General features: G+C 41.6%; 1 protein-coding gene across 1 annotated transcript; it reads right to left on the bottom strand.

Moving 5' to 3' along the window:
* Positions 1–716: 716 nt before the first annotated feature.
* Positions 717–19,630, bottom strand: LOC112248968 (complement C1q tumor necrosis factor-related protein 7). The gene is made up of 3 exons (XM_024418456.2): positions 19,355–19,630; positions 8,224–8,463; positions 717–1,789 (listed from the first exon to the last, which is right to left on the bottom strand). The coding sequence occupies exons 1-3, from the start codon at positions 19,377–19,379 to the stop codon at positions 1,161–1,163; spliced, it is 894 nt and encodes a 297-aa protein (XP_024274224.1). The 5' UTR covers positions 19,380–19,630; the 3' UTR covers positions 717–1,160.
* Positions 19,631–22,925: the final 3,295 nt, after the last annotated feature.

Below are 22,925 nucleotides of genomic sequence, written 5' to 3'. Positions count from 1 at the left end.
TGCACCTGTACATAACCCATCTGTAAATAGTCCGTCCAACTACCACATCCCCGTATTGTTATTTTTTTTCTTCTCCTTTGCACCCCAGTATCTCTACTTGCACTTTCATCTTCTGCACATCTATCACTCCAGTGTTGAATTGCTAAATTGTAATTACTTCACCACTACGGCCTATTTATTGCCTTACCTCCCTAATCTTACCTCATTTGCACACACTGTATATATATTTTTTTCTATTGTGTTATTGACTGTACATTTGTTTATTCCATGTGTAACTCTGTGTTGTTGTTTGTGTTACACTGCTTTGCTTTATCTTGGCCAGGTCGCAGTTGTAAATGAGAACTTGTTCTCAACTGGCCTACCTGGTTAAATAAAGGTAGAATAGTTTTTTAAATAAAAAATAAATAAAAACCTGTAACCCCAGTTACACAAGCTCTGTGAGGAGGAATGGGCCAAAATCACCCAACTTATTGTGGGCAACTTGTAGAAGGCTACCTGAAACGTTTGACCCAAATTAAACAATTTAAAGGCAACACTACCAAGTACTAATTGAGTGTACAGTATGTAAGCTTCTGACTCACTGGGAATGTGATGAAAGAAATAAAAGCTGAAATAAATAATTCTCTCTGCTATTATTCTAACATTTCACATTCTTAAAATAAAGTGGTGATCCTAACTGACCTAAGACAGAGAATTTTTACTTGGATTAAATGTCAGGAATTGTAAAAAACTGAGTTTATATGTATTTGGCTAAGGTGTATGCAAACTTCTGACTTCAACTGTATATCATATCTCCGCACTGGCTGTATAGTACTTGTGCCTTCAACACTAATATTTTTCAACTCTAATACTACTCAATACTTTGAAAAGAGAGTACAGGGTAGATCCATTACCGACTGAGTGCATATTATTAATTTGATTAATGAAACATATCACTTTGAGATACTTAGACATTTTTCTCCAAACGAACATTGTAAACAAACATTTAAAAAATGTATGTTTCTCACTACACAAGCTCATACACACACGCTTGCATACATGTACACCCACATAGTTATATAGTATATAAATAATACATGCAGAAATATAGATACTGTAAATATGTCAAGGGGAGGCTACAAACTCAGCCCTCTCAGTCCTTTATTGAGTGTTATAAGTCACTATGCGTAGTCCTCTGCTAGTGAGTCCAGGTAGTTTGTGTCTGCATAGAGCAGGAATCCAGAGAACAGGCTGTCAGACCACCCTGCTTCTGCAAACAGGCCATTCTGGTCCTTGAAGAAGATCTCCAGCCACACCTCGTCTTCTGGGTTCAGGAACATCACAAGTGACCCAGAGGCCACGTCATGGTTCCCTGTGTTGGCATCAAATGTCTTGATGCGGTACTGCCCGTTCTGCACCAGCCCGATGGCCAGATGCTTGTTGGCCAGGGTGATATCATAGGAGAAGTAGTAGATGCCCGGGTAGGCGCAGATGAACTTACCCGTCTCTGGGTTGTAGTGGCCTCCCTCATTGAAGAGGACCTTGTTGAACTTGATAGGTTCCTTCTCAGCAGGGTAACTGCTGGTGATTCCCACAGAGAAGGCTGCTTTAGGCACCAGGCTGCCACACCTGCAGATGCCTGCCGTACCCAGTGGTCCTCGCTGGCCCTTGTCCCCTTTCTTCCCAAGGGGCCCTGGTGGCCCTGGTCGGCCCCCGTCCCCGCATTCTCCATCAGGACCTCTCTTCCCCCCTGGACCCCGGACACCCCGCTCGCCACGTTTACCCGTTGGGCCGAGTTTCCCCTTTACCCCTGAAACAGAGAGATACAGTTGGCGATCAGACTGACTGTAATTCTAGCTGTGTATTGCCTTTGACACATTCTAGAACAGTTCTGGGTGTCACTTTAGACCAGCATTGATGACCTATTTGTAATATTAGTAAGATGATTCCCTGTGCATGTTCAACAATACTATTAGTGAATAGGCTCAGTGCCTCACATTCATCCTCGGTTATTATGTCACCCTTGGAATCCAGCCACAATCTACAGACAGTGCTGCACTGACTGGTGTACAGTGTGGTGAGATCTGTGACTGTATCAAACCAAACCATCACACAATACATTTTCCTGGAGCTAGGAAAGAATGCACAGGATGCATGTGTGTGCATGTACTGAATGTCTGCAAAAATGAGTGCTATTCTGATGTGTGTGTCTGAGAATGCGTCTGTGTGGATTTGCGTGCCTAGGTTCCTTTTAATCTGTAAATCTGTAAAAGAATATCATGCAGAACGCAGGTACTTTGAGCCTGACATTTAGGGCTCATTGATATAGTATGTTTTGCATCTGATACTAATGCAGGATTTATCTTAAAGCCAGAATGCTAATTATACCGTGACATTCTGGGGTCTCTATTTTTTTTCAAGGTACTTCCTGTTTTATTTTTTATGGGCCTAATAGTAAAGACATTTATTTTCAGGGTAAACGTGTTTTACCTTTTAATATGACATAAACACAACCAGTCATGATGTTTTCATCTGATTGTCAATTGACTTCAAAAAGTAGGATACCTGCACGTCCAAACAGTGCACTGTGCACCCGCCATTTGATGAAGGGAAAGAAACAGTTTAGTAATTCAGCTGATGCTCTTATCCAGTGGTGTAAAGTACTCAAGTAAAAATACTTTAAAGTACTACTTAAGTAGTTTTTTGGGTATCTATACATTTGACTACTTTTACTTTTACTTCACTACATTCCTAAAGAAAATACTGTACTTTTTACTCCATACATTTTCCAGGACACCCAAAAGTGCTCATTACATTTTGAAAGGAAAATGGTCCAATTCCCTACTGCCTCTGACCTGGTGGACTCACTAAACACCAATGTTTCATTTGTAAATTATGTCTGAATGTTGGAGTGTGCCCCTGGCTATCAGTCAAAAAAAAACAAGAACATTGTGCCATCTGGTTTGCTTAATATAAGAAATTTGAAACAATTGATACTTTTACTTTTGATACATACGTACAGATGAAGTCGGAAATTTACATACACCTTAGCCAAATACATTTAAAATCAGTTTTTCACAATACCTGACGTTTAATCCTAGTAAAAATTCCCTGTCTTAGGTCAGTTAGGATCAGCACTTTATTTTAAGAATGTGAAATGTCAGAATAATAGTGGAGAGAATGATTTATTTCAGCTTTTATTTCTTTCATCGCATTTCCAGTGGGTCAAAAGTTTACATACACTCAATTAGTATTAGGTAGCATTGCCTTTAAATTGTTTAAATTGGGTCAAACATTTCAGGTAGCCTTCCACAAGCTTCCCACAATAAGTTGGGTGAATTTTGGTCCATTCCTCCTGACAGAGCTGGTGTAACTGAATCAGGTTTGTAGGCCTCCTTGCACGCACACACTTTTTCCAGTTCTGCCCACAGATTTTCTATAGAATCGAGGTCAGGACTTTGTGATGGCCTCTCCAATACCTTGACTTTGTCGTCCTTAAGCCATTTTGCCACAACTTTGGAAGTATGCTTGGGGTCATTGTCTATTTGGAAGACCCATTTGCGACCAAGCTTTCACTTCCTGACTGATGTCTTGAGATGATGCTTCAATATATCCACATAATTTTCCTCTCTCATGATGCCATCTATTTTGTGAAGTGCACCAGTCCCTCCTGCAGCAAAGCACCCCACAACATGATTCTGCCACCCCCGTGCTTCACGGTTGGGATGGTGTTTTTTGGCTTGCAAGCCTCCCCCTTTTTCCTCCAAACATAACGATGGTCATTATGGCCAAACAATTCTATTTTTGTTTCATCAGACCAGAGGACATTTCTCCAAAAAGTACGATCTTTTGTCCCCATGTGCAGTTGCAAACCGTAGTCTGGCTTTTTAATGGTGGGTTTTGCAGCAGTGGCTTGTTCCTTGAAGAGCAGCCTTTCAGGTTATGTTGCTATAGGACTCGTTTTACTGTGGATATAGATACTTTTGTGCCTGTTTCCTCCAGCATCTTCACAAGATGGGGCGGCAGGGTAGCCTAGTGGTTAGAGTGTTGGACTAGTAACCGGAAGGTTTCAAGTTCAAAATCCCGAGCTGAGAAGGTACAGATCTGTCATTCTGCCCCTGAACAGGCAGTTAACCCACTGTTCCTAGGCCGTCATTGAAAATAAGAATTTGTTCTTAATTGACTTGCCTAGTTAAATAAAGGTTAAAAAAAGAAAAAGATCCTTTGCTGTTGTTCTGGGATTGATTTGCACTTTTCACACCAAAGTACGTTCATCTCTAGGAGACAGAACACTTCTCCTTTCTGAGCGTTATGACGGCTGTGTGGTCTCATGGTGTTTACACTATTGTTTGTGCAGATGAACGTGTACCACGTGGGACCACTTCAGGCGTTTAGAAATTGCTCCCAAGGATGAACCAGACTTGTGGAGGTCTACAATTCTTTTTCTGAGGTCTTGGCTGATTTCTTTTGATTTTCCCATGATGTCAAGCCAAGAGGTACTGCGTTTGAAGGTTGGCCTTGAAATACATCCACATGTACTCCTCCGATTGACTCAAATTGTGTAAATTAGCCTATCAGAAGCTACTAAAGCCATGACATCATTTTCTTGAATTTTCCAAGCTATTTAAAGGCACAGTCAACTTTGTGTATGTAAACTTCTGACCCACTGGAATACAGTGAATACAGTGAATTATAAGTGAAATAATCTGTCTGATAACAATTGTTGGAAAATTACTAGATGTAGATGTAGAGTAGATGTCCTAACCGACTAAAAGTAGATGTCCTAACCGACTTGCCAAATCTATAGTTTGTTAACAAGAAATTTGTGGAGTGGTTTAAAAACGAGTTTAATGACTACAACCTAAGTGTATGTAAACATCTGACTTCAACTGTATATTTAAAACCAAATACCTTTAGACTTTTACTCAAGTAGTATTTTACTGGGTGACTTTCACTTTAGTCATTTTCTATTAAGTTATCTTTACTTTTACACAAGTATAACAATTGAGTATTTTTTCCACCACTGCTCTTATCCAGAGCGACTTACTGTTAATGTATTCATCTTAAGATAGCTAGGTGGGACAACCACGTATCGCAGGCATAGCAAGTCAACTTTTACTCAATAAAGTACAGTAGCGATCAGCAAATTCAGCTATCAGCAAAAAGTGTAATGACATTCGGCAATTGTCATTAGGCATAAACTCTTGTAGCCTGAATTAACTGATGCTTCTTGCTGACAAATTAACCATTTTGTATAAAGAAATGGTCTGTCCTGAGCTCATTGGCGTGGGAAACTGTGAGGGCCAGGTTGAAACAATGTTGCAAGTTCGCTAGGGGGCTGGACCCAGCCCAGCTAGCACTTTTGTTTCCTTGGAAGTTGTAGGAACATATGCTTTTGGTTTCCCATTGGTTCTGGGAACGAAGCCATACGTTTCCTGACTGGTCAAATTAAACGTTTTGTAAATGTTCTAAGAACTGAAGTGAACATTTTTCCTGTTCTGGGAATGTTTATTTTTAGGTTGCAGGGAGGTTCTGAGAACATTTTACTATGGTTCCCTGAAAGTTTTTGGAATAATGTTCTGAGAGCATGTTTCACTTAACACTGCTAGCTTAGTTTGGGTTAACTTTTATGAACTCCAAGCACAGATAGGAAACATAAAATTTGATTTGCTTAGGCATTAATCAATCAAACACATTTATTTTTTATTGTGGCACAGAGTCAGTGAGATTCAAACTTATGATCTTCTGTTCACCTATCAAAGTCCACTGTGCCACCAAGATGGAGCCAGCATGCCATGGTTTTTAACTCATACATAGCTATTCATTTTAGTCTATTCAAAAAGACCCCATTTCAAAGGAAACAAGGACTCATTAAGATCAGGTGTGGCCAATTAGTGGGTGCGGCCAACACATCTGGACACACATAAGAAGACAGAGGATAGAGAGAGTTTTGTTCATGCTGAGAACGGAATGTATATGGTTTTAAATAACATTCTTATAAAGTTCTCTGAACGTTACTAAAGTGTTCCTTTGCTTTTTGTGAATAATTTTCTTAACGTTCTCTGAACAATTTGAGAATATAACTTTAGATAGAACTATGAGGAAACCTGTAGGAAACGTTATGCTGAAGTACTGAAATTCCCACAGAAGAACGTTGTTTCTTAACGTTCTCGGAAGAGCTCAGCAACTATACTGCACCCTTTTGTGGTAAGGTTGTATAAAAAATAACCATAGGACAACCACGCTCTCACCAAGTTCTAGGATACATATGGTTCTCAGAACGTCAGGTTCTACCTGTGAGTTGATAATGTTACAAGTTGGTAGCGGGCTGGACCTAGTCAATACAATGTTGACAGTTTGCTAGAAAACTCAAGACAGACAGAGAGAAAAACAGAGAGATGAATGTGATTGAAATAACCTGAACCAACTGTAACTGGTTTAAAGAATGACACGGAAGGTGGGGGTGTTCGTTTAATTTAGTAAAAGCTTTTATTTTCATTTTTACCACTGTAGCAGTCCAAAATTTGATTTGAAACAAATAGGAGAATGGTTGTTTCAGCTTCTATGGCAGCGCTGACCCATATAAAGTCTTAGACTGAATCACTCCAAAGCAGGAGAACCAGGCATCTAAACAGTGGGGAAAATATAAACACACCCCAAATAAGGGAAACTGCCTGGGAAGCTCAGACACATAGAAATCTTGGATTTAAACCACACCTCACACACAAATTTTGATTTAAACCACACATAACTTTATCTGTCTGGCTCATGGTCTGCCTGGTAAAATATGGCTGTGTAAGACATACAGTGCATTCGGAAAGTATTCAGACCCCTTCCATTTTTTCACATTTTGTTAATTTACAGCCTTATTCTAAAGTGCATTAAATTATTTTCCCCCTCATCAATATACACACAATACCCCATAATGAAAAAAACATGCATTTTTGCAAATGTATAAAAAATAAAAAACTGAAATATCACATTAGTATTCAGACCCTTTACTCAGTATTTTGTAGAAGCACCTTTGGCAGCGATTACAGTCTTGAGTATCGGCACACCTGTATTTTTAGAGTTTCTAACATTCTTCTCTGCATATCCTCTCAAGCTCTGTCAGTTTAGTTGGGGAGCGTTGCTGCACAGCTATTTTCAGGTCTCTCCAGAGATGTTCGATTGGGTTCAAGTCCGGGCTCTGGTTGGGCCACTCAAGGACATTCAGAGACTTGTCCCCAAGCCACACCTGCATTGTCTTGGCTGTGTACTTAGGGTCATTGTCCTGCTGGAAAGTGAACCTTCGCCCCAGTCTGAGGTCCTGAGCGCTCTGGAGCAGGTTTTCATCAAGGATCTCCCTGTACTTTGCTCCGCTCTGTACTAGTCTCCCAGTCCCTGCCGCTGAAAAACATCCCAACATGCCACCACCATGCTTCACGGTAGGGATGGTTTCCTCCAGACGTAACGCTTGGCATTCAGGCCAAAGAGTTCAATCTTGGTATCATCAGACCAGAGAACATGTTTATCATGTTCTGAGAGTCTTTAGATGCCTTTTGGCAAACTCCAAGCGGGCTGTCATGATCCTTTTACTGAGGAGTTGCTTCCGTCTGGCCACTCTACCATAAAGGCCTGATTGGTGGAGTGCTGCAGAGATGGTTGTCCTTCTAGAAGGTTCTCCCATCTCCACAGAGGAACTCTGGAGCTCTATCAGAGTGACCATTGGGTTCTCGGTCACCTGCCTGACCAAGGCCCTTCTCCTCCGAATGCTCAGTTTGGATTCTTGGTCACCTCTCTCCCCCAATTGCTCAGTTTGGCCAGGTGGCCAGTTCTAGGAAGAGTCTTGGTAGTTCCAAACTTCTTCCATTTAAGAATGATGGAGGCCACTGTGTTCTTGGGGACCTTCAATGCTGCAGAAATGTTTTGGTACCCTTCCCCCGATCTGTGCCTCGACACAATCCTGTCTCGGAGCTCTACAGACAATTCCTTCAACCCCATGGCTTGGTTTTTGCTCTGACATGCATTGTCAACTGTGGGACTTCATGTAGACAGGTGTGTGCCTTTCCAAATCATGTCCAATCAATTGAATTAATCACAGGTGGACTCCAATCAATGTTGTGGTGATACTGCCAAATCTGGCCATGTATTGTATTACATGTTGATAGAGCTAATGTAGACAATACGTAAATATACAGTATGAGTCAATATGTGAACTGTGTGGATATGTGTTATGGAGTTAACACAAGGTCAGTACTGTACCTGCTTCACCCTTCTCTCCTTTCTCTCCCTTCCTGCCATCTCTTCCGTCTCTTCCTGGGATTCCCATATTCCCATTTTCCCCTGGAGGCCCGTTTGGGCCAGGTTTACCTGGTCTCCCTGGTAACCCCAGAACACTGCAGATCAGACGAGGCGGAGCTCCTTTCACCTTGGCCTCCAGCTGCTGACCAATCACACACTGGCAAAGAAAAGCCATGGCCACAAACAGCCACATCTTCACCTCTGTAGAGGGAAGGAGGGAGGGAGGCAGAGAGAGAGAGAGAGAGAGGGTATGTAATACACAACCTCAAACATCCACATTCACAAACAGATGGCATGCTCTGATAATGGTAGTGTGCATATAAATCTAACAAATCGGAGAACTTTCTTCTAAGTTCTAAATTGAGAAACAGCCCAATTTAGATTGCAGTTATTAGATACGAACAGATATGAAGACAAAACAGTCTCCTGGCGGGAGAGGAGCTAGTTCTAGTGTCAGCTAGCCAGAGCAGACAGACTCAGATACAATTGTAGGGACTAGACATTAGACAAGATAGGCATTAGTCACAGCACTATAAAACACAGCAGATTCCCCTGTAAAACAACACATGCCTTAAACAGAGCAACAAACACTGAAAAATTCATCAAGATTACACACCTCAACACTTCTGCTGAACTACAGCCACAGGGCCAGATGTGGGTCCTAATGAACAGCGCTGAGTTTTGGACTCTTTCTCTCTCTTTCTCTTCTCTGTTTTCAGCCCGCCAGTCACAGGTCATGTTTTAGCGGATGCAGTGAGAGAAGCCTTGCTTTGTGCCAAGCCAATACTTCAGTTATGACAACAGCCAAAACAACTTTGTCAGAGCAACCCAATCGGGAAATAACCTTCTAGACACACACAGAAACACAGCCGTGTTATCTGCTCTTGGATCCACTAAACACTGACAGTGTGCAATAGCAATAATGTTATTAAAAGAGGTGGATGATTGTGCTATGCAGCAATGAGATCAGTGATGATTTAGAAAGATACAAAAAGAGATGGAACTTAGTTCTGTAAAGACTGGGGTGCACTGGGCTGTATGGAAGGGACATAAGAGAGCACATCATGGACACCTCATTCCCTCTGGCACCCACACTGTATCTGGATACTATTTGGTCAAATGTAATAAGTCATAAGGCCTAAATCATACAAATGAAGTTTGACTTAGTTACACACCAAAGGCAAGCATAATTGACTAGGGTTGTTAGATATGCTTAATAACATGAATTATATTCCATGATAATAATACTGTAAATAATATGCAAAAAACATGTATTGCGGTAATTGTAAGCAGCTGTGGGAAAACGTATTTTGAGTTTACTCCAGCTTCAGCACTTATAATATAGTTAATATATCAGTAATGTAACAGAAACCTGAACCGTAGATTCAGACAGGTACAGATGTTTTTGAGATCTGGATAATGCTCGCGCCTGTAATTCTGCTGTTGTTGTTTTGTGTTTGTGTCTGCTGTTTGTGTATGTGTGGGCATCTGGGCGTGAGCATATTGGGTCTGTGTCTCTGTCTGTGTTTGTACATCTGCTCCACGTCAGTGTGTCTCTGACAATAGTGCGTTTTTTGGGGGGGATATGTGGATGCTAATGTGTGTTTTGGTCGTAAATATGGTTTACTTCCCATTACACATTGGGTTTCCATGGCTTCTAGTGAAGAAGATGTCAGCTAAGTTTGTTGTCAGATATTAGAGATACAGGATGAACACCATATAATTAGGACTTAGAATACGAGAATGGACATGAACTTTCTTATGATGGTACAATAGGTCAACCATTTTGGAAACGGAGTTGGTAAACCAGTGGTCAGCTAGTGCTGTGATAAGTTATTGTGTAAAACATAATCTGCACAGTATGTTTGTTAGCTAGCTAGCCAGCCAGTTGGGTAGGTTCCTTTCTAATTGTAATCCCTTAAAGTTACTAGTTACCTGTCCAATATTGTCATCAGTAAATTTTGGATAACATAATCGAATTACTTTCAATTACTTTTGGATTACTTTCCCCTTAAGAGGCATTAGAAGGAGACAAAAAGGATCCATCAAATGCATTTGATGTGTCATCATTAGTGGTCTCTGACTTGTGGTTAGATTCACTCAGGTCAAATACAATTTCAATGATGATTTTTTTTAACCTTTATTTAACTAGGCAAGTCAGTTAAGAAAAAATTCTTATTTTCAATGACGGCCTAGGAACAATGGGTTAACTGCCTGTTCAGGGGCAGAACGACCTTGTCGGCTCGGGGATTTGAACATGCAACCTTCCGGTTACTAGTCCAACGCTCTAACCACTAGGCTACCCTGCCACCCCAATTGAATGTCATTGAGTAAACAGAAAGGTGTCAACATGTATTTTGTCTCTTGCAAACATCCTTTCTGAATTTAGAAATAATCCAATAAGTAATCATTTAGTTTTTCAAAAGTATCTGTAGCCTAATCTGATTACAATATTTTTGCTAGTAATGTAACTGTGCATTCAGAAAGTATTCAGACCCCTTCCCCTTTTCCACATTTTGTTACATTACAGCCTTATTCTAAAATGGATTAAATAAATGTTTTTCCTCATTAATCTACACACAATACCCCATAATGACAAAGCAAAAACAGAAATACCTTATTTACATAAATATTCAGACCCTTTGCTAAGAGTCTTAGAAATAAAGCGCAGGTGCATCCTATTTCCATTGATCATCCTTGAGAGGTTTCTACAACTTGCTTGAAGTCCACCTGTGGAAAATTCAATTGATTGGACATGATTTGGAAAGGCACACACCTGTCAGTAAAAGGCACATAACAGCCCGTTTGGAATTTGCCAAAAGGCACATAAAGGACTCTGACTATGAAAAAACAAGATTCTCTGATCTGATGAGACCAAGATTGAACTCTTTGGCCTGAATGTCAAGTGTCACGTCTGAAGGAAACCCGGCACCATTCCTACGGTGAAGCATAATGGTGGCAGCATTATGCTGTGGGGATGTTTTTCAGCGGCAGGGACTGGGAGACTTGAAAAGATTGAGAGAGATATGAACGGAGCAAAGTACAGAGAGATCCTTGATGAAAACCTTCTCCAGGTCTCAGACTGGGGCGAAGGTTCACCTTCCAACAGGACAACGACCCTAAGCACACAGCCAAGACAACACAGGAGTGGCTTCGGACAAGTCTCTGAATGTCCTTGAGTGGCCCAGCCAGAGCCCGGACTTGAACCCGATCGAACATCCCTGAAAATAGCTGTGCAGCGGCGCTCCCCAGCCAACCTGACAGAGCTTGAGAGGATCTACAGAGAAGAATGGGAGAAACTCCCCAAATACAGGCGTGCCAAGCTTGTAGCATCATACCTAAGAAGACACAAGGCTGTAATCTCTGCCAAAGGTGCTTCATCAAAGTACTGAATAAAGGGTCTGAATACTTATGTAAATGTCATATTTTCGTTTTTAATACACTTTTAAATACTTTCTCCAAAAAATACAAAACCTTTTTTTGCTTTTGTCATTATGGGGTATTGTGTATAGATTGATGAGGGGGAAAAAACAATTTAATCCTTTTTAGAATGAGGCTGTAAAGTAACGAAATGTGGAAAAAGTCAAGGGGTCTGAATATTTTGCGAATGCACTGTACATGTAAGCCTAATTAGTTAGGCTACTCTCCAAACCTGCAGCCAGTTTAAGTGGGATGATCCAATATCTTTTCAAATTTACTGCCAATATGCCAGCATTCCATAAAAATAATGCAGTCAACACAGCCAGACACATGCTGAAATCAGTTCATGATAGGACAGACAAGTTCTAAATTCAAAACGTACTGATATTATATCATATTTTAACACAGTTTCCCAAGAAAACAAACATTGAGACATTTATTATCTGTTTGCATATATTTTTTGTCACACCTTGATCTGTTTCACCTGTATTTGTGCTTGTCTCCACCCCCCACCTGGTGTCTCCCATCTCCTCTCATTATCCTCTGTGTGTTTATGCCTGCGTTTTCTGTTTGTCTGTTGCCAGGTCGTCTTGTCCCGTCAAGTTCTACCAGCGTGTTCCCGTATTTCCTGTGCTCTAGTTTTTGTTTTTCCTGGTCTTCCCAGTTCTGACCTTTCTGCCTGTCCTGACCCTGATCCTGCCCGCCGACCTGTACCTGCCTGACTCTGATGTGGATTACGACCCTTTGCCTGCCTTGACTTACCTTTTACCTGCCCCTTGAACTATAAAAAACTCTGAGACTCGTACTGTCTGCATCTGGGTCTTAGCCTGAGCCTTGATCATTTGAGGCTGTTATACAGACAATTGGTATAAAACCTGTCTAAACCCTATTTCTAATTGTATGATAATATTTTAGGATGACAATAGTTAGGCTATATTACACAATTTCTGATATATCACATGCCTTACTTTCCTGCATAAGTAAATGCAGGAAATGCATCACCTATGCCTCTACTGCCATTCATTCCAATTAGACTGGTATGGATTTCTCCCTGACCACAATGGCTGCCATTTCCATACCATTCTGGAACTTTGAGGGTTAATGACATAGCTGCTCTAGTAATTTAATAGGATCTCTATAATGAACACTCTGTCATGAAGATGGAAGACTTAGAACTTCATAATCAGGGGAATCATAACCCATAGAACATAATATAAATCATCTGTGTAAAACAGTCATACTTTATTCTCACACATGAAAATGCTTTATAGTTGAACACAAGCACATACGCGCACGCACGCACACACACACACACACACACACACACACACACACAGATGTGCGTCCTGGGGGACGTCCTGGGGGTCGTGGCCTCATTTATCAATATTATAGAGAAAATATTCTAAAATACTTTGTACAAACGGAATATAAACGTTCCTGTCTAACTTACCCCCCCTTTGGAGACAAGGCGGAGATCTTTGTGGGCAAAGATCTCAGCCTTGTCTCAGGATGGTAAGTTGGTGGTTGAAGATATCCCTCTAGTGGTGTGGGGACTGTGCCTTGGCAAAGTGGGTGGGGTTATATCCTTCCTGTTTGGCCCTGTCCGGGGTAGCTCGGATGGGGCCACAGTGTGTCCTGACCCCTCCTGTCTCAGCCTCCAGATTTATGCTGCAGTAGTTTATCATTCGGGGGCTAGGGATTTATCATCTTCTCCTGTCCTATTCGGTGTCCTGTGTGAATTTAAGTTGCTTTGATAAATCTCTCTTTTTTCTCTCTCATGAGGATGAGCCCTAGGACCAATCAGGACTACCTTATATGATGACCCTTGCTGTCCCCAGTCCACCTGGCCGTGCTGCTGCTCCAGTTTCAACTGTTCTGCCTTATTAAAACCATGCTGGTCATTTATGAACATTTGAACATCTTGGCCATGTTCTGTTATAAGCACGGCACAGCCAGAAAAACTGGCCAGAAAGGCCAAAACCTGGTTCCTCCTAGGAGGAACCAGGTTTTGGCCTTTCTAGGGAGTTTTTCCTAGCCACCGTGCTTCTACACCTGCATTGCTTGCTGTTTGGGGTTTTAGGCTGGGTTTCTGTACAGCACTTTGAGATATCAGCTGATGTACGATAAATGACCAGCATGGTCGTATAATAATAAGGCAGAACAGTTGAAACTGGAGCAGCAGCACGGCCAGGTGGACTGGGGACAGCAAGGAGTCATCATGTCAGGTAGTCCTGGGGCATGGTCCTAGGGCTCAGGTCCTCCGAGAGAGAGAGAGAGAGAGAGAGAATTAGAGAACGCACACTTAGATTCACACAGGACACCGAATAGGACAGGAGAGGTACTCCAGATATAACAAACTGACCCTAGCCCCCCGACACATTAACTACTGCAGCATAAATACTGGAGGCTGAGACAGGAGGGGTCAGGAGACACTGTGGCCCCATCCGAGGACACCCCCAGACAGGGCCAAACAGGAAGGATATAACCCCACCCGCTTAGCCAAAGCACAGCCCCCACACCACTAGAGGGATATCTTCAACCACCAACTTACCATCCTGAGACAAGGCTGAGTATAGCCCACAAAGAACTCCGCCATGGCACAACCCAAGGGGGGGCTCCATCGCAGACAGGATGACCACATCAGTGAATCAACACACTCAGGTGACGCACCCCTTCCAGGGACGGCAAGAGAGAGCCCCAGTAAGCCAGTGACTCAACCCCTGTAATAGCGTTAGAGGCAGAGAATCCCAGTGGGAAGAGGGGAACCGGCCAGGCAGAGACAGCAAGGGCGGTTCGTTGCTCCAGAGCCTTTCCGTTCACCTTCCCACTCCTGGGCCAGACTACACTCAATCATATGACCCACTGAAGAGATAAGTCTTCAGTAAGGACTTAAAGGTTGAGACCGAGTTTGCGTCTCTGACATGGGTAGGCAGACCGTTCCATAAAAATGGAGCTCTATAGGAGAAAGCCCTGCCTCCAGCTGTTTGCTTAGAAATTCTAGGGACAATTAGGAGGCCTGCATCTTGTGACCATAGCGTACGTGTAGGTATGTATGGCAGGACCAAATCAGAGAGATAGGTAGGAGCAAGCCCATGTAATGCTTTGTAGGTTAGCAGTAAAACCTTGAAATCAGCCCTTGCTTTGACAGGAAACCAGTGTAGAGAGGCTAGCACGGAAGTAATATGATCAAATCTTTTGGTTCTAGTCAGAATTCGAGCAGCCGTATTTAGTACTAACTGAAGTTTATTTAGTGCTTTATCCAGGTAGCCGGAAAGTAGAGCATTGCAGTAGTCTAACCTAGAAGTGACAAAAGCATGGATTAATTTTTCTGCATCATTTTTGGACAGAAAGTTTCTGCTTTTTGCAATGTTACATAGATGGAAAAAAACTGTCCTTGAAATGGTCTTGATATGTTCTTCAAAAGAGAAATCAGGGTCCAGAGTAACGCAGAGGTCCTTCACAGTTTTATTTGAGACGACTGTACAACCATTAAGATTAATTGTCAGATTCAACAGAAGATCTCTTTGTTTCTTGGGACCTAGAACAAGCATCTCTGTTTTGTCCGAGTTTAAAAGTAGAAAGTTTGCAGCCATCCACTTTCTTATGTCTGAAACACATGCTTCTAGCAAGGGCAATTTTGGGGCTTCACCATGTTTCATTGAAATGTACAGCTGTGTGTCATCCGCATAGCAGTGAAAGTTAACATTATGTTTTCGAATAACATCCCCAAGAGGTAAAATATATAGTGAAAACAATAGTGGTCCCAAAACGGAACCTTGAGGAACACCGAAATTTACAGTTGATTTGTCAGAGGACAAACCATTCACAGAGACAAACTGATATCTTTCCGACAGATAAGATCTAAACCGGGCCAGAACTTGTCCGTGTAGACCAATTTGGGTTTCCAATCTCTCCAAAAGAATGTGGTGATCGATGGTATCAAAAGCAGCACTAAGGTCTAGGAGCACGAGGACAGATGCAGAGCCTCGGTCCGATGCCATTAAAATGTAATTTACCACCTTCACAAGTGCCGTCTCAGTGCTATGATGGGGTCTAAAACCAGACTGAAGCATTTCGTATACATTGTTTGTCTTCAGGAAGGCAGTAAGTTGCTGGGCAACAGCCTTTTCAAAAAATTTTGAGAGGAATGGAAGATTCGATATAGGCCTATAGTTTTTTATATTTTCTGGGTCAAGGTTTGGCTTTTTCAAGAGAGGCTTTATTACTGCCACTTTTAGTGAGTTTGGTACACATCCGGTGGATAGAGCCATTTATTATGTTCAACATAGGAGGGCCAAGCACAGGAAGCAGCTCTTTCAGTAGTTTAGTTGGAATAGGGTCCAGTATGCAGCTTGAAGGTTTAGAGGCCATGATTATTTTCATCATTGTGTCAAGAGATATAGTACTAAAACACTTGAGCGTCTCTCTTGATCCTAGGTCCTGGGAGAGTTGTGCAGACTAAGGACAACTGAGCTTTGAAGGAATATGCAGATTTAAAGAGGAGTCTGTAATTTGCTTTCTAATAATCATAATCTTTTCCTCAAAGAAGTTCATGAATTTATCACTGCTAAAGTGAAAGTCATCCTCTCTTGGGGAATGCTGCTTTTTAGTTAGCTTTGCGACAGTATCAAAAAGGAATTTCGGATTGTTCTTATTTTCCTCAATTAAGTTCGAAAAATAGGATGATCGAGCAGCAGTAAGGGCTCTACGGTACTGCACGGTACTGTCTTTCCAAGCTAGTCGGAAGACTTCCAGTTTGGTGTGGCGCCATTTCCGTTCCAATTTTCTGGAAGCTTGCTTCAGAGCTCAGGTATTTTCTGTGTACCAGGGAGCTAGTTTCTTATGAGAAATGTTTTTAGTTTTTAGGTGTGCAACTGCATCTAGGGTATTGCGCAAGGTTAAATTGAGTTCCTCAGTTAGGTGGTTAACTGATTTTTGTCCTCTGATGTCCTTGGGTAGACAGAGGGAATCTGGAAGGACATCAAGGAATCTTTGTGTTGTCTGTGAATTTATAGCACGACTTTTGATGTTCCTTGGTTGGGGTCTGAGCAGATTATTTGTTGCAATTGCAAACGTAATAAAATAGTGGTCTGATAGTCCAGGATTATGAGGAAAAACATTAAGATCCACAACATTTATTCCATGGGACAAAACTAGGTCCAGCGTATGACTGTGACAGTGAGTGAGTCCAGAGACATGTTGGACAAAACCCACTGAGTCGATGATGGCTCCGAAAGCCTTTTGGAGTGGGTCTGTGGACTTTTCCATGTGAATATTAAAGTCACCAAAGATTAGAATATTATCTGCTATGACTACAAGGTCCGATAGGAATTCAGGGAACTCAGTGAGGAACGCTGTATATGGCCCAGGAGGCCTGTAAACAGTAGCTATAAAAAGTGATTGAGTAGGCTGCATAGATTTCATGACTAGAAGCTCAAAAGACGAAAACGTCTTTTTTTTTGTTTGTAAATTGAAATTTGCTATCGTAAATGTTAGCAACACCTCCGCCTTTGCGGGATGCACGGGGGATATGTTCACTAGTGTAGCCAGGAGGTGAGGCCTCATTTAACACAGTAAATTCATCAGGCTTAAGCCATGTTTCAGTCAGGCCAATCACATCAAGATTATGGTCAGTGATTAGTTCATTGACTATAATTGCCTTTGAAGTAAGGGATCTAACATTAAGTAGCCCTATTTTGAGATGTGAGGTATCATGATCTCTTTCAATAATGACAGGAATGGAGGTGGTCTTTATCCTAGTGAGATTGCTAAGGCGAACACCGCCATGTTTAGTTTTGCCCAACCTAGGTCGAGGCACAGACACGGTCTCAATGGTGATAGCTGAGCTGACTACACTGACTGTGCTAGTGGCAGACTCCACTATGCTAGCAGGCTGGCTAACAGCCTGCTGCCTGGCCTGCACCCTATTTCATTGTGGAGCTAGAGGAGTTAGAGCCCTGTCTTTGTTGGTAGATAAGATGAGAGCACCCCTCCAGCTAGGATGGAGTCCGTCACTCCTCAGCAGGTCAGGCTTGGTCCTGTTTGTGGGTGAGTCCCAGAAAGAGGGACAATTATCTACAAATTCTAACTTTTGGGAGGGGCAGAAAACAGTTTTCAACCAGCGATTGAGTTGTGAGACTCTGCTGTAGAGCTCATCACTCCCCCTAACTGGGAGGGGGCCAGAGACAATTACTCGATGCCGACACATCTTTCTAGCTGATTTACACGCAGAAGCTATGTTGCGCTTGGTGATCTCTGACTGTTTCATCCTAACATCGTTGGTGCCGACGTGGATAACAATCTCTCTATACTCTCTACACTCGCCAGTTTTGGCTATAGCCAGGACCATCTTCAAATTAGCCTTAACGTCGGTAGCCCTGCCCCCTGGTAAACAGTGTATGATCGCTGGATGATTCGTTTTAAGTCTAATACTGCGGGTAATGGAGTCGCCAATGACTAGAGTTTTCAATTTGTCAGAGCTAATGGTGGGAAGCTTCGGCGTCTCAGACCCCGTAACGGGAGGAGTAGAGACCAGAGAAGACTCGGCCTCTGACTCCGACTCGCTGCTTAATGGGGAAAACCGGTTGAAAGTTTCTGTCGGCTGAATGAGCGACACCGGTTGAGCATTCCTACAGCATTTCCTTCCAGAAACCGTGAGAAAGTTGTCCGGCTGCGGGGACTGTGCCAGGGGATTTATACTACTATCTGTACTTACTGGTGGCACAGACGCTATTTCATCCTTTCCTACACTGAAATTACCCTTGCCTAACGATTGCGTCTGAAGCTGGGCTTGTAGCACAGCTATCCTCGCTGTAAGGCGAGTACAGCGCCTGCAATTAGAAGGCATCATGTTAATGTTACTACTTAGCTTCGGCTGTTGGAGGTCCTGACGAATCGTGTCCAGATAAAGCGTCCGGAGTGAAAAAGTTTTTTTTGCTCTGACATGCATTGTGTGCCTTTCCAAATCATGTACAATCAATTGAATTTACCACAGGTGGACTCCAACAATCATGTTGTAGAAACATCTCAAGAATGATCAATGGAGACAGGATGCACCTGAGCTCAATTTCGAATGTCATAGCAAAGGGTCTGAATACTTATGCAAATAAAATGTCTAGAAACGCTTGTGTTCCTAGCTCCAATAGTGCAGTAGTATCTAACAATTCAAAACCATACACACAAATCTAAAAGTAAAATAATGGAATTAAGAAATATATAAATATTAGGACGAGCAATGTTGGACTGGCATTGACTAAAATACAGTAGAATACAGAATATACATGTGAAATGAGTAAAACAGTATGTAAACAATATTGAAGTGACTAGTGTTTCGTAATTAAAATGACCCGAGATTCCATGTCTATGTACATATGGCAGCAGCCTCTAAATTGCAGTGTTGAGTAACCGGGTGGTAGCCAGCTAGTTCTAAAAGCTGAGTACCACAACCAGATAAAATATGCATCCAAGCTGAACGGAAATCTTATCAGAAATATGTTGGGTAGTTTTCACATCTGTAAATTTCCTTCAAGCTGGTCAAACTGAAATTTAGGCTACTAATACCAGATCAATGTGCAGAGGTACTAGGCTTATAATCTTAGTGATCATAGCACTGACATAACATATGGAATGAAGGAACATGCAGATGTTTGATTTGCCAGTTGAATGCTCTTACCACAGGCTTGAGATCTGCTCCTCATGTTGACCACTTGAACGACTTCAAATTATGATATTTATGTCAATCCTCAGGTCTCCTTCCTGGTCACAGTCCTGTCTCCTTGGTGATGATAATTGAGGAGAATGTCCTTGGATAACATAGTTGTCTCACTCAATCTCTCTGTCGCTCTCTTACCCTCCGCCTGTGTACTCAAACATCTGTATAGGACTCCCTCTGTCTCTCTGCTCCCCTTCAGAGTCTTATAAACCTTCCCCTCTCTGTTTCACTCCCACAGCTCCCTCTTTCTCCCTCATCCACTCCCTCTTTCTCCCTCATCCACTCCCTCTTTCTCCCTCATCCACTCCCTCTTTCTCCCTCATCCACTCCCTCTTTCTCCCTCATCCACTCCCTCTTTCTCCCTCATCCACTCCCTCTTTCTCCCTCATCCACTCCCTCTTTCTCCCTCATCCACTCCCTCTGTCTCCCTCATCCACTCCCTCTGTCTCCATACAAACTTTCCACAAAGCAAAACAACTATCACTGACTCAAGTTCAGAGTGCAGGCCTGAACACACACCCTTTTCCTCCATAAAGTCAACCATAAAGAGTCAACTCTTCACACCATACATCATTCTGGAGTGTGATTCTTGTAACTCAATGATCATTCAGGTAAAGTACAGTATTAGCTACTCTGAGAAGTTGTAGCAATAACCACATTTAGCCTCTAGATGGAGCTATATATACAGTAAAAGAAGGACAGAGAGGAGGGGAAATAGGGCCTTTGGTAAAGGAGTGCTGTAGGATGGGATCCTGGCTGGTGTTTGGCTACTGACGCACCATTTCTCAGTGGAAACACAGCTAGGTGTTCTGAGTGTGCAAATGACTGTCACGTTTACCCTGGTCATGGTCAAACCTGGCCATCTGTCAAAACTGATCTCAAAACCCATTTACTCTGAAACTATCTTCCCTCGCTCCCACACTCTCTCAGGATGCTTGATGTGCTAAGCAGTATATCATATGGACTGCACAATGATCCTGGCCTTATATTTACTAGTCCCAGTGGAGCCCAGCCTCTGGCTGGGTCAATCTATAACGCAACATTTAATCACTTTTCAAGAAGACTAGATTACATACAGGTAACTGCCAAAATAAAGGAAACACCAACATAAAATGTCTTAATAGGGTGTTGGGCCACCATGAGCCAGAACAGCTTCAATATGCCTTGGCATAGATTCTACAAGAGTCTGGAACTCTATAGGAGGGATGCGACACCATTCTTCCTCCAGAAATGACATAATTTGGTGTTTTGTTGGTAGAAAATGCTGCAGCAGAATCTCCCGTAAGTGTTCAATGGGTTGAGATCTGGTGACACACACACAAACACACACCCTCTTTAAACCCCCTATGCTCCTTAGAGACCCCTCTTTCAAAGTCACTGAGATCTCTTCTTCTAGTCATAAACAATGGGCAACTGGACATTTTTATACATGACCCTAAGAATGATGGAATGTTAATTGGTTAATTAACTCAGGAACCACACCTGTGTGGAAGCACCTGCTTTCAATGTACTTTGTGTTAACTTATTTTGACAGTTACCTGTATGTTTCATATCAGTCACTACACTCCTATTCAGACATACAACTAAAATACTCCTTATGCAGTTAGGCTAGAAAGCAGAGGGTAATTTCTCCCTATATACTGTAGCTTAGTCAAGAATAGCTAAGCAATAGCGATGGCATCCTAAACCAGTGGTTCCCAACCACGGGTACAAGGACCCATGGGGGTACTTGAGAAGACTCATGAGACCATAGGCTTACAGGTTAAATGCATGAGGGGTACTCCGGGCAAAGAAAAACAACTGTCCTAAACATTAGGCAGAGCCATAGAGACAAACACAGAGAAAAACGGCAAGCATGTTGTGTCCGAACAGAATGGGTCTTTATTTATTCAGGAAATGAAAGAAAACAGATTGTAATCAACACACCATTTAAATACAAAACAAACAAACATTTTAATCAACATTATATCTATTTTGCATATCAAAGAACCATTGAGTAATAATTACAATCGGTACACCTCAAACCACTTTTGTGAATCCATACACCAACTCAAATTTAGAAATGAGTTACTTTAACAATATTACAAAGATTTAGCTTAAAAAATTATTCAAATTAAAATAATATCTATGCAATTAGCCTCTTAAAATTGTATATATTGCCACATAAAAATACAAAATAATATCAATGACATACAATATGAAAAATGTTTCAAAGTATTCTACTATTAAATGAAATGTAAAAAATGAAAATGAAATGAAATAGAAATATGCATGAAAAAGTATCTCTTTTTGTTAGCAAAACACTATTGAAAATAATTACAATCATTTACATCAGTACAAAGATATCTGGATTTAAAAATAGTTGCAATGAAAAGGGGTTTCTTTTCTGACAGTAAAAAATGACACTGTGGATCAGAAATATGCAAAATATGCAATGAAAAAAATAAATCTGCATTAAAAAGGTTTACACTGTAATTCTTACTTTTTATACAAACATTAGAAACAGTATTGCACGTCACAACACAGAATCGAGGTTAGTCAGCCTTTCAAAATGTGTTATATTCAAGTTTCAGAGCATCTATGAGGAGAGGCACCGCGGGCCTCGATGCAACAGGGGGAGAATCTCAAGTGTCTTCCATGAATATAATAGAACCCTCAATGTTTCTTTCCTTCAATTAAAAGGTGTTAAGCTGAAATTATATATCAACCATTTAGACATATTAAAACAGTTATATAGTAATACATCAATATATACATAATGACATGATTTTTGAAATAGTTTTTCTTTTTGTCTTTCAACAGAGCCCGGCTTAATAACATAATTAGAATATTAGGACAACTAAAATATGTATCATAATAATAATAACAAACCTATTGAAATAAAAAATACAATCAAAATCAAATAGTTATTTGTCTACTAAAAAGTGAAATAAATATGATTCTTAAAAATACAAAGACACACACATTCAGTGCCTTCGGAAAGTATTCAGACCCCTTGGCTTTTTCCACATTTTGTTATGTTACAACCTTACTCTAACATTTATTACATTGTTTTTCCCCCCTCATCAATCTACACACAATGCCCAATAATGACAAAATATTTGCACATGTATTAAGAACCTTTACTCAGTACTTGTTGAAGCACTTTTGGCAGCGTTTACAGCATCGGATCTTCTTGGGTATGACACTACAAGCTTGGCACACCTGTATTTGGGGAGTTGCTCATATTCTTCTCTGCAGATCTTCTCAAGCTCTGTCAGGTTGGATGGGGAGTGTTGCTGCATAGCTATTTACAGGTCTCTCCAGAGATGTTCGGTCGGGTTCAAGTCTGGGCTCTGGCTGGGCCACTCAAGGCCATTCAGAGACTTGTCACAAATCCACTCCTGTGTTGTCTTGGCTGTGTGCTTAGGGTCGTTGTCCTGTTGGAAGGTGAACCTTCGCCCCAGTCGGAGGTCTTGAGCACTCTGAAGCAGGTTTTTGGCAAACTCCAAGTGGACTGTCATGTGCCTTTTACTGAGGAGTGGCTTCCGTC

The sequence above is a fragment of the Oncorhynchus tshawytscha genome, linkage group LG01 (genome assembly GCF_018296145.1).
Source record: "Oncorhynchus tshawytscha isolate Ot180627B linkage group LG01, Otsh_v2.0, whole genome shotgun sequence".
Taxonomy (NCBI): domain Eukaryota; kingdom Metazoa; phylum Chordata; class Actinopteri; order Salmoniformes; family Salmonidae; genus Oncorhynchus; species Oncorhynchus tshawytscha.
Note: the sequence above shows the minus strand (reverse complement) of the source record. Positions and strands in the feature narration are given on the sequence as shown.

Excerpts from the sequence above, each read along its gene's own strand:
- LOC112248968 (XM_024418456.2), bottom strand. The coding sequence starts at position 19,379 with ATGAGGAGCAGATCTCAAGCCTGTG. Across the intron at positions 8,464-19,354 it reads GAGCAGATCTCAAGCCTGTG|AGGTGAAGATGTGGCTGTTT; the intron begins GTAAGAGCATTC and ends TTCCCTCTACAG. Across the intron at positions 1,790-8,223 it reads AGGAGAGAAGGGTGAAGCAG|GGGTAAAGGGGAAACTCGGC; the intron begins GTACAGTACTGA and ends TCTCTGTTTCAG.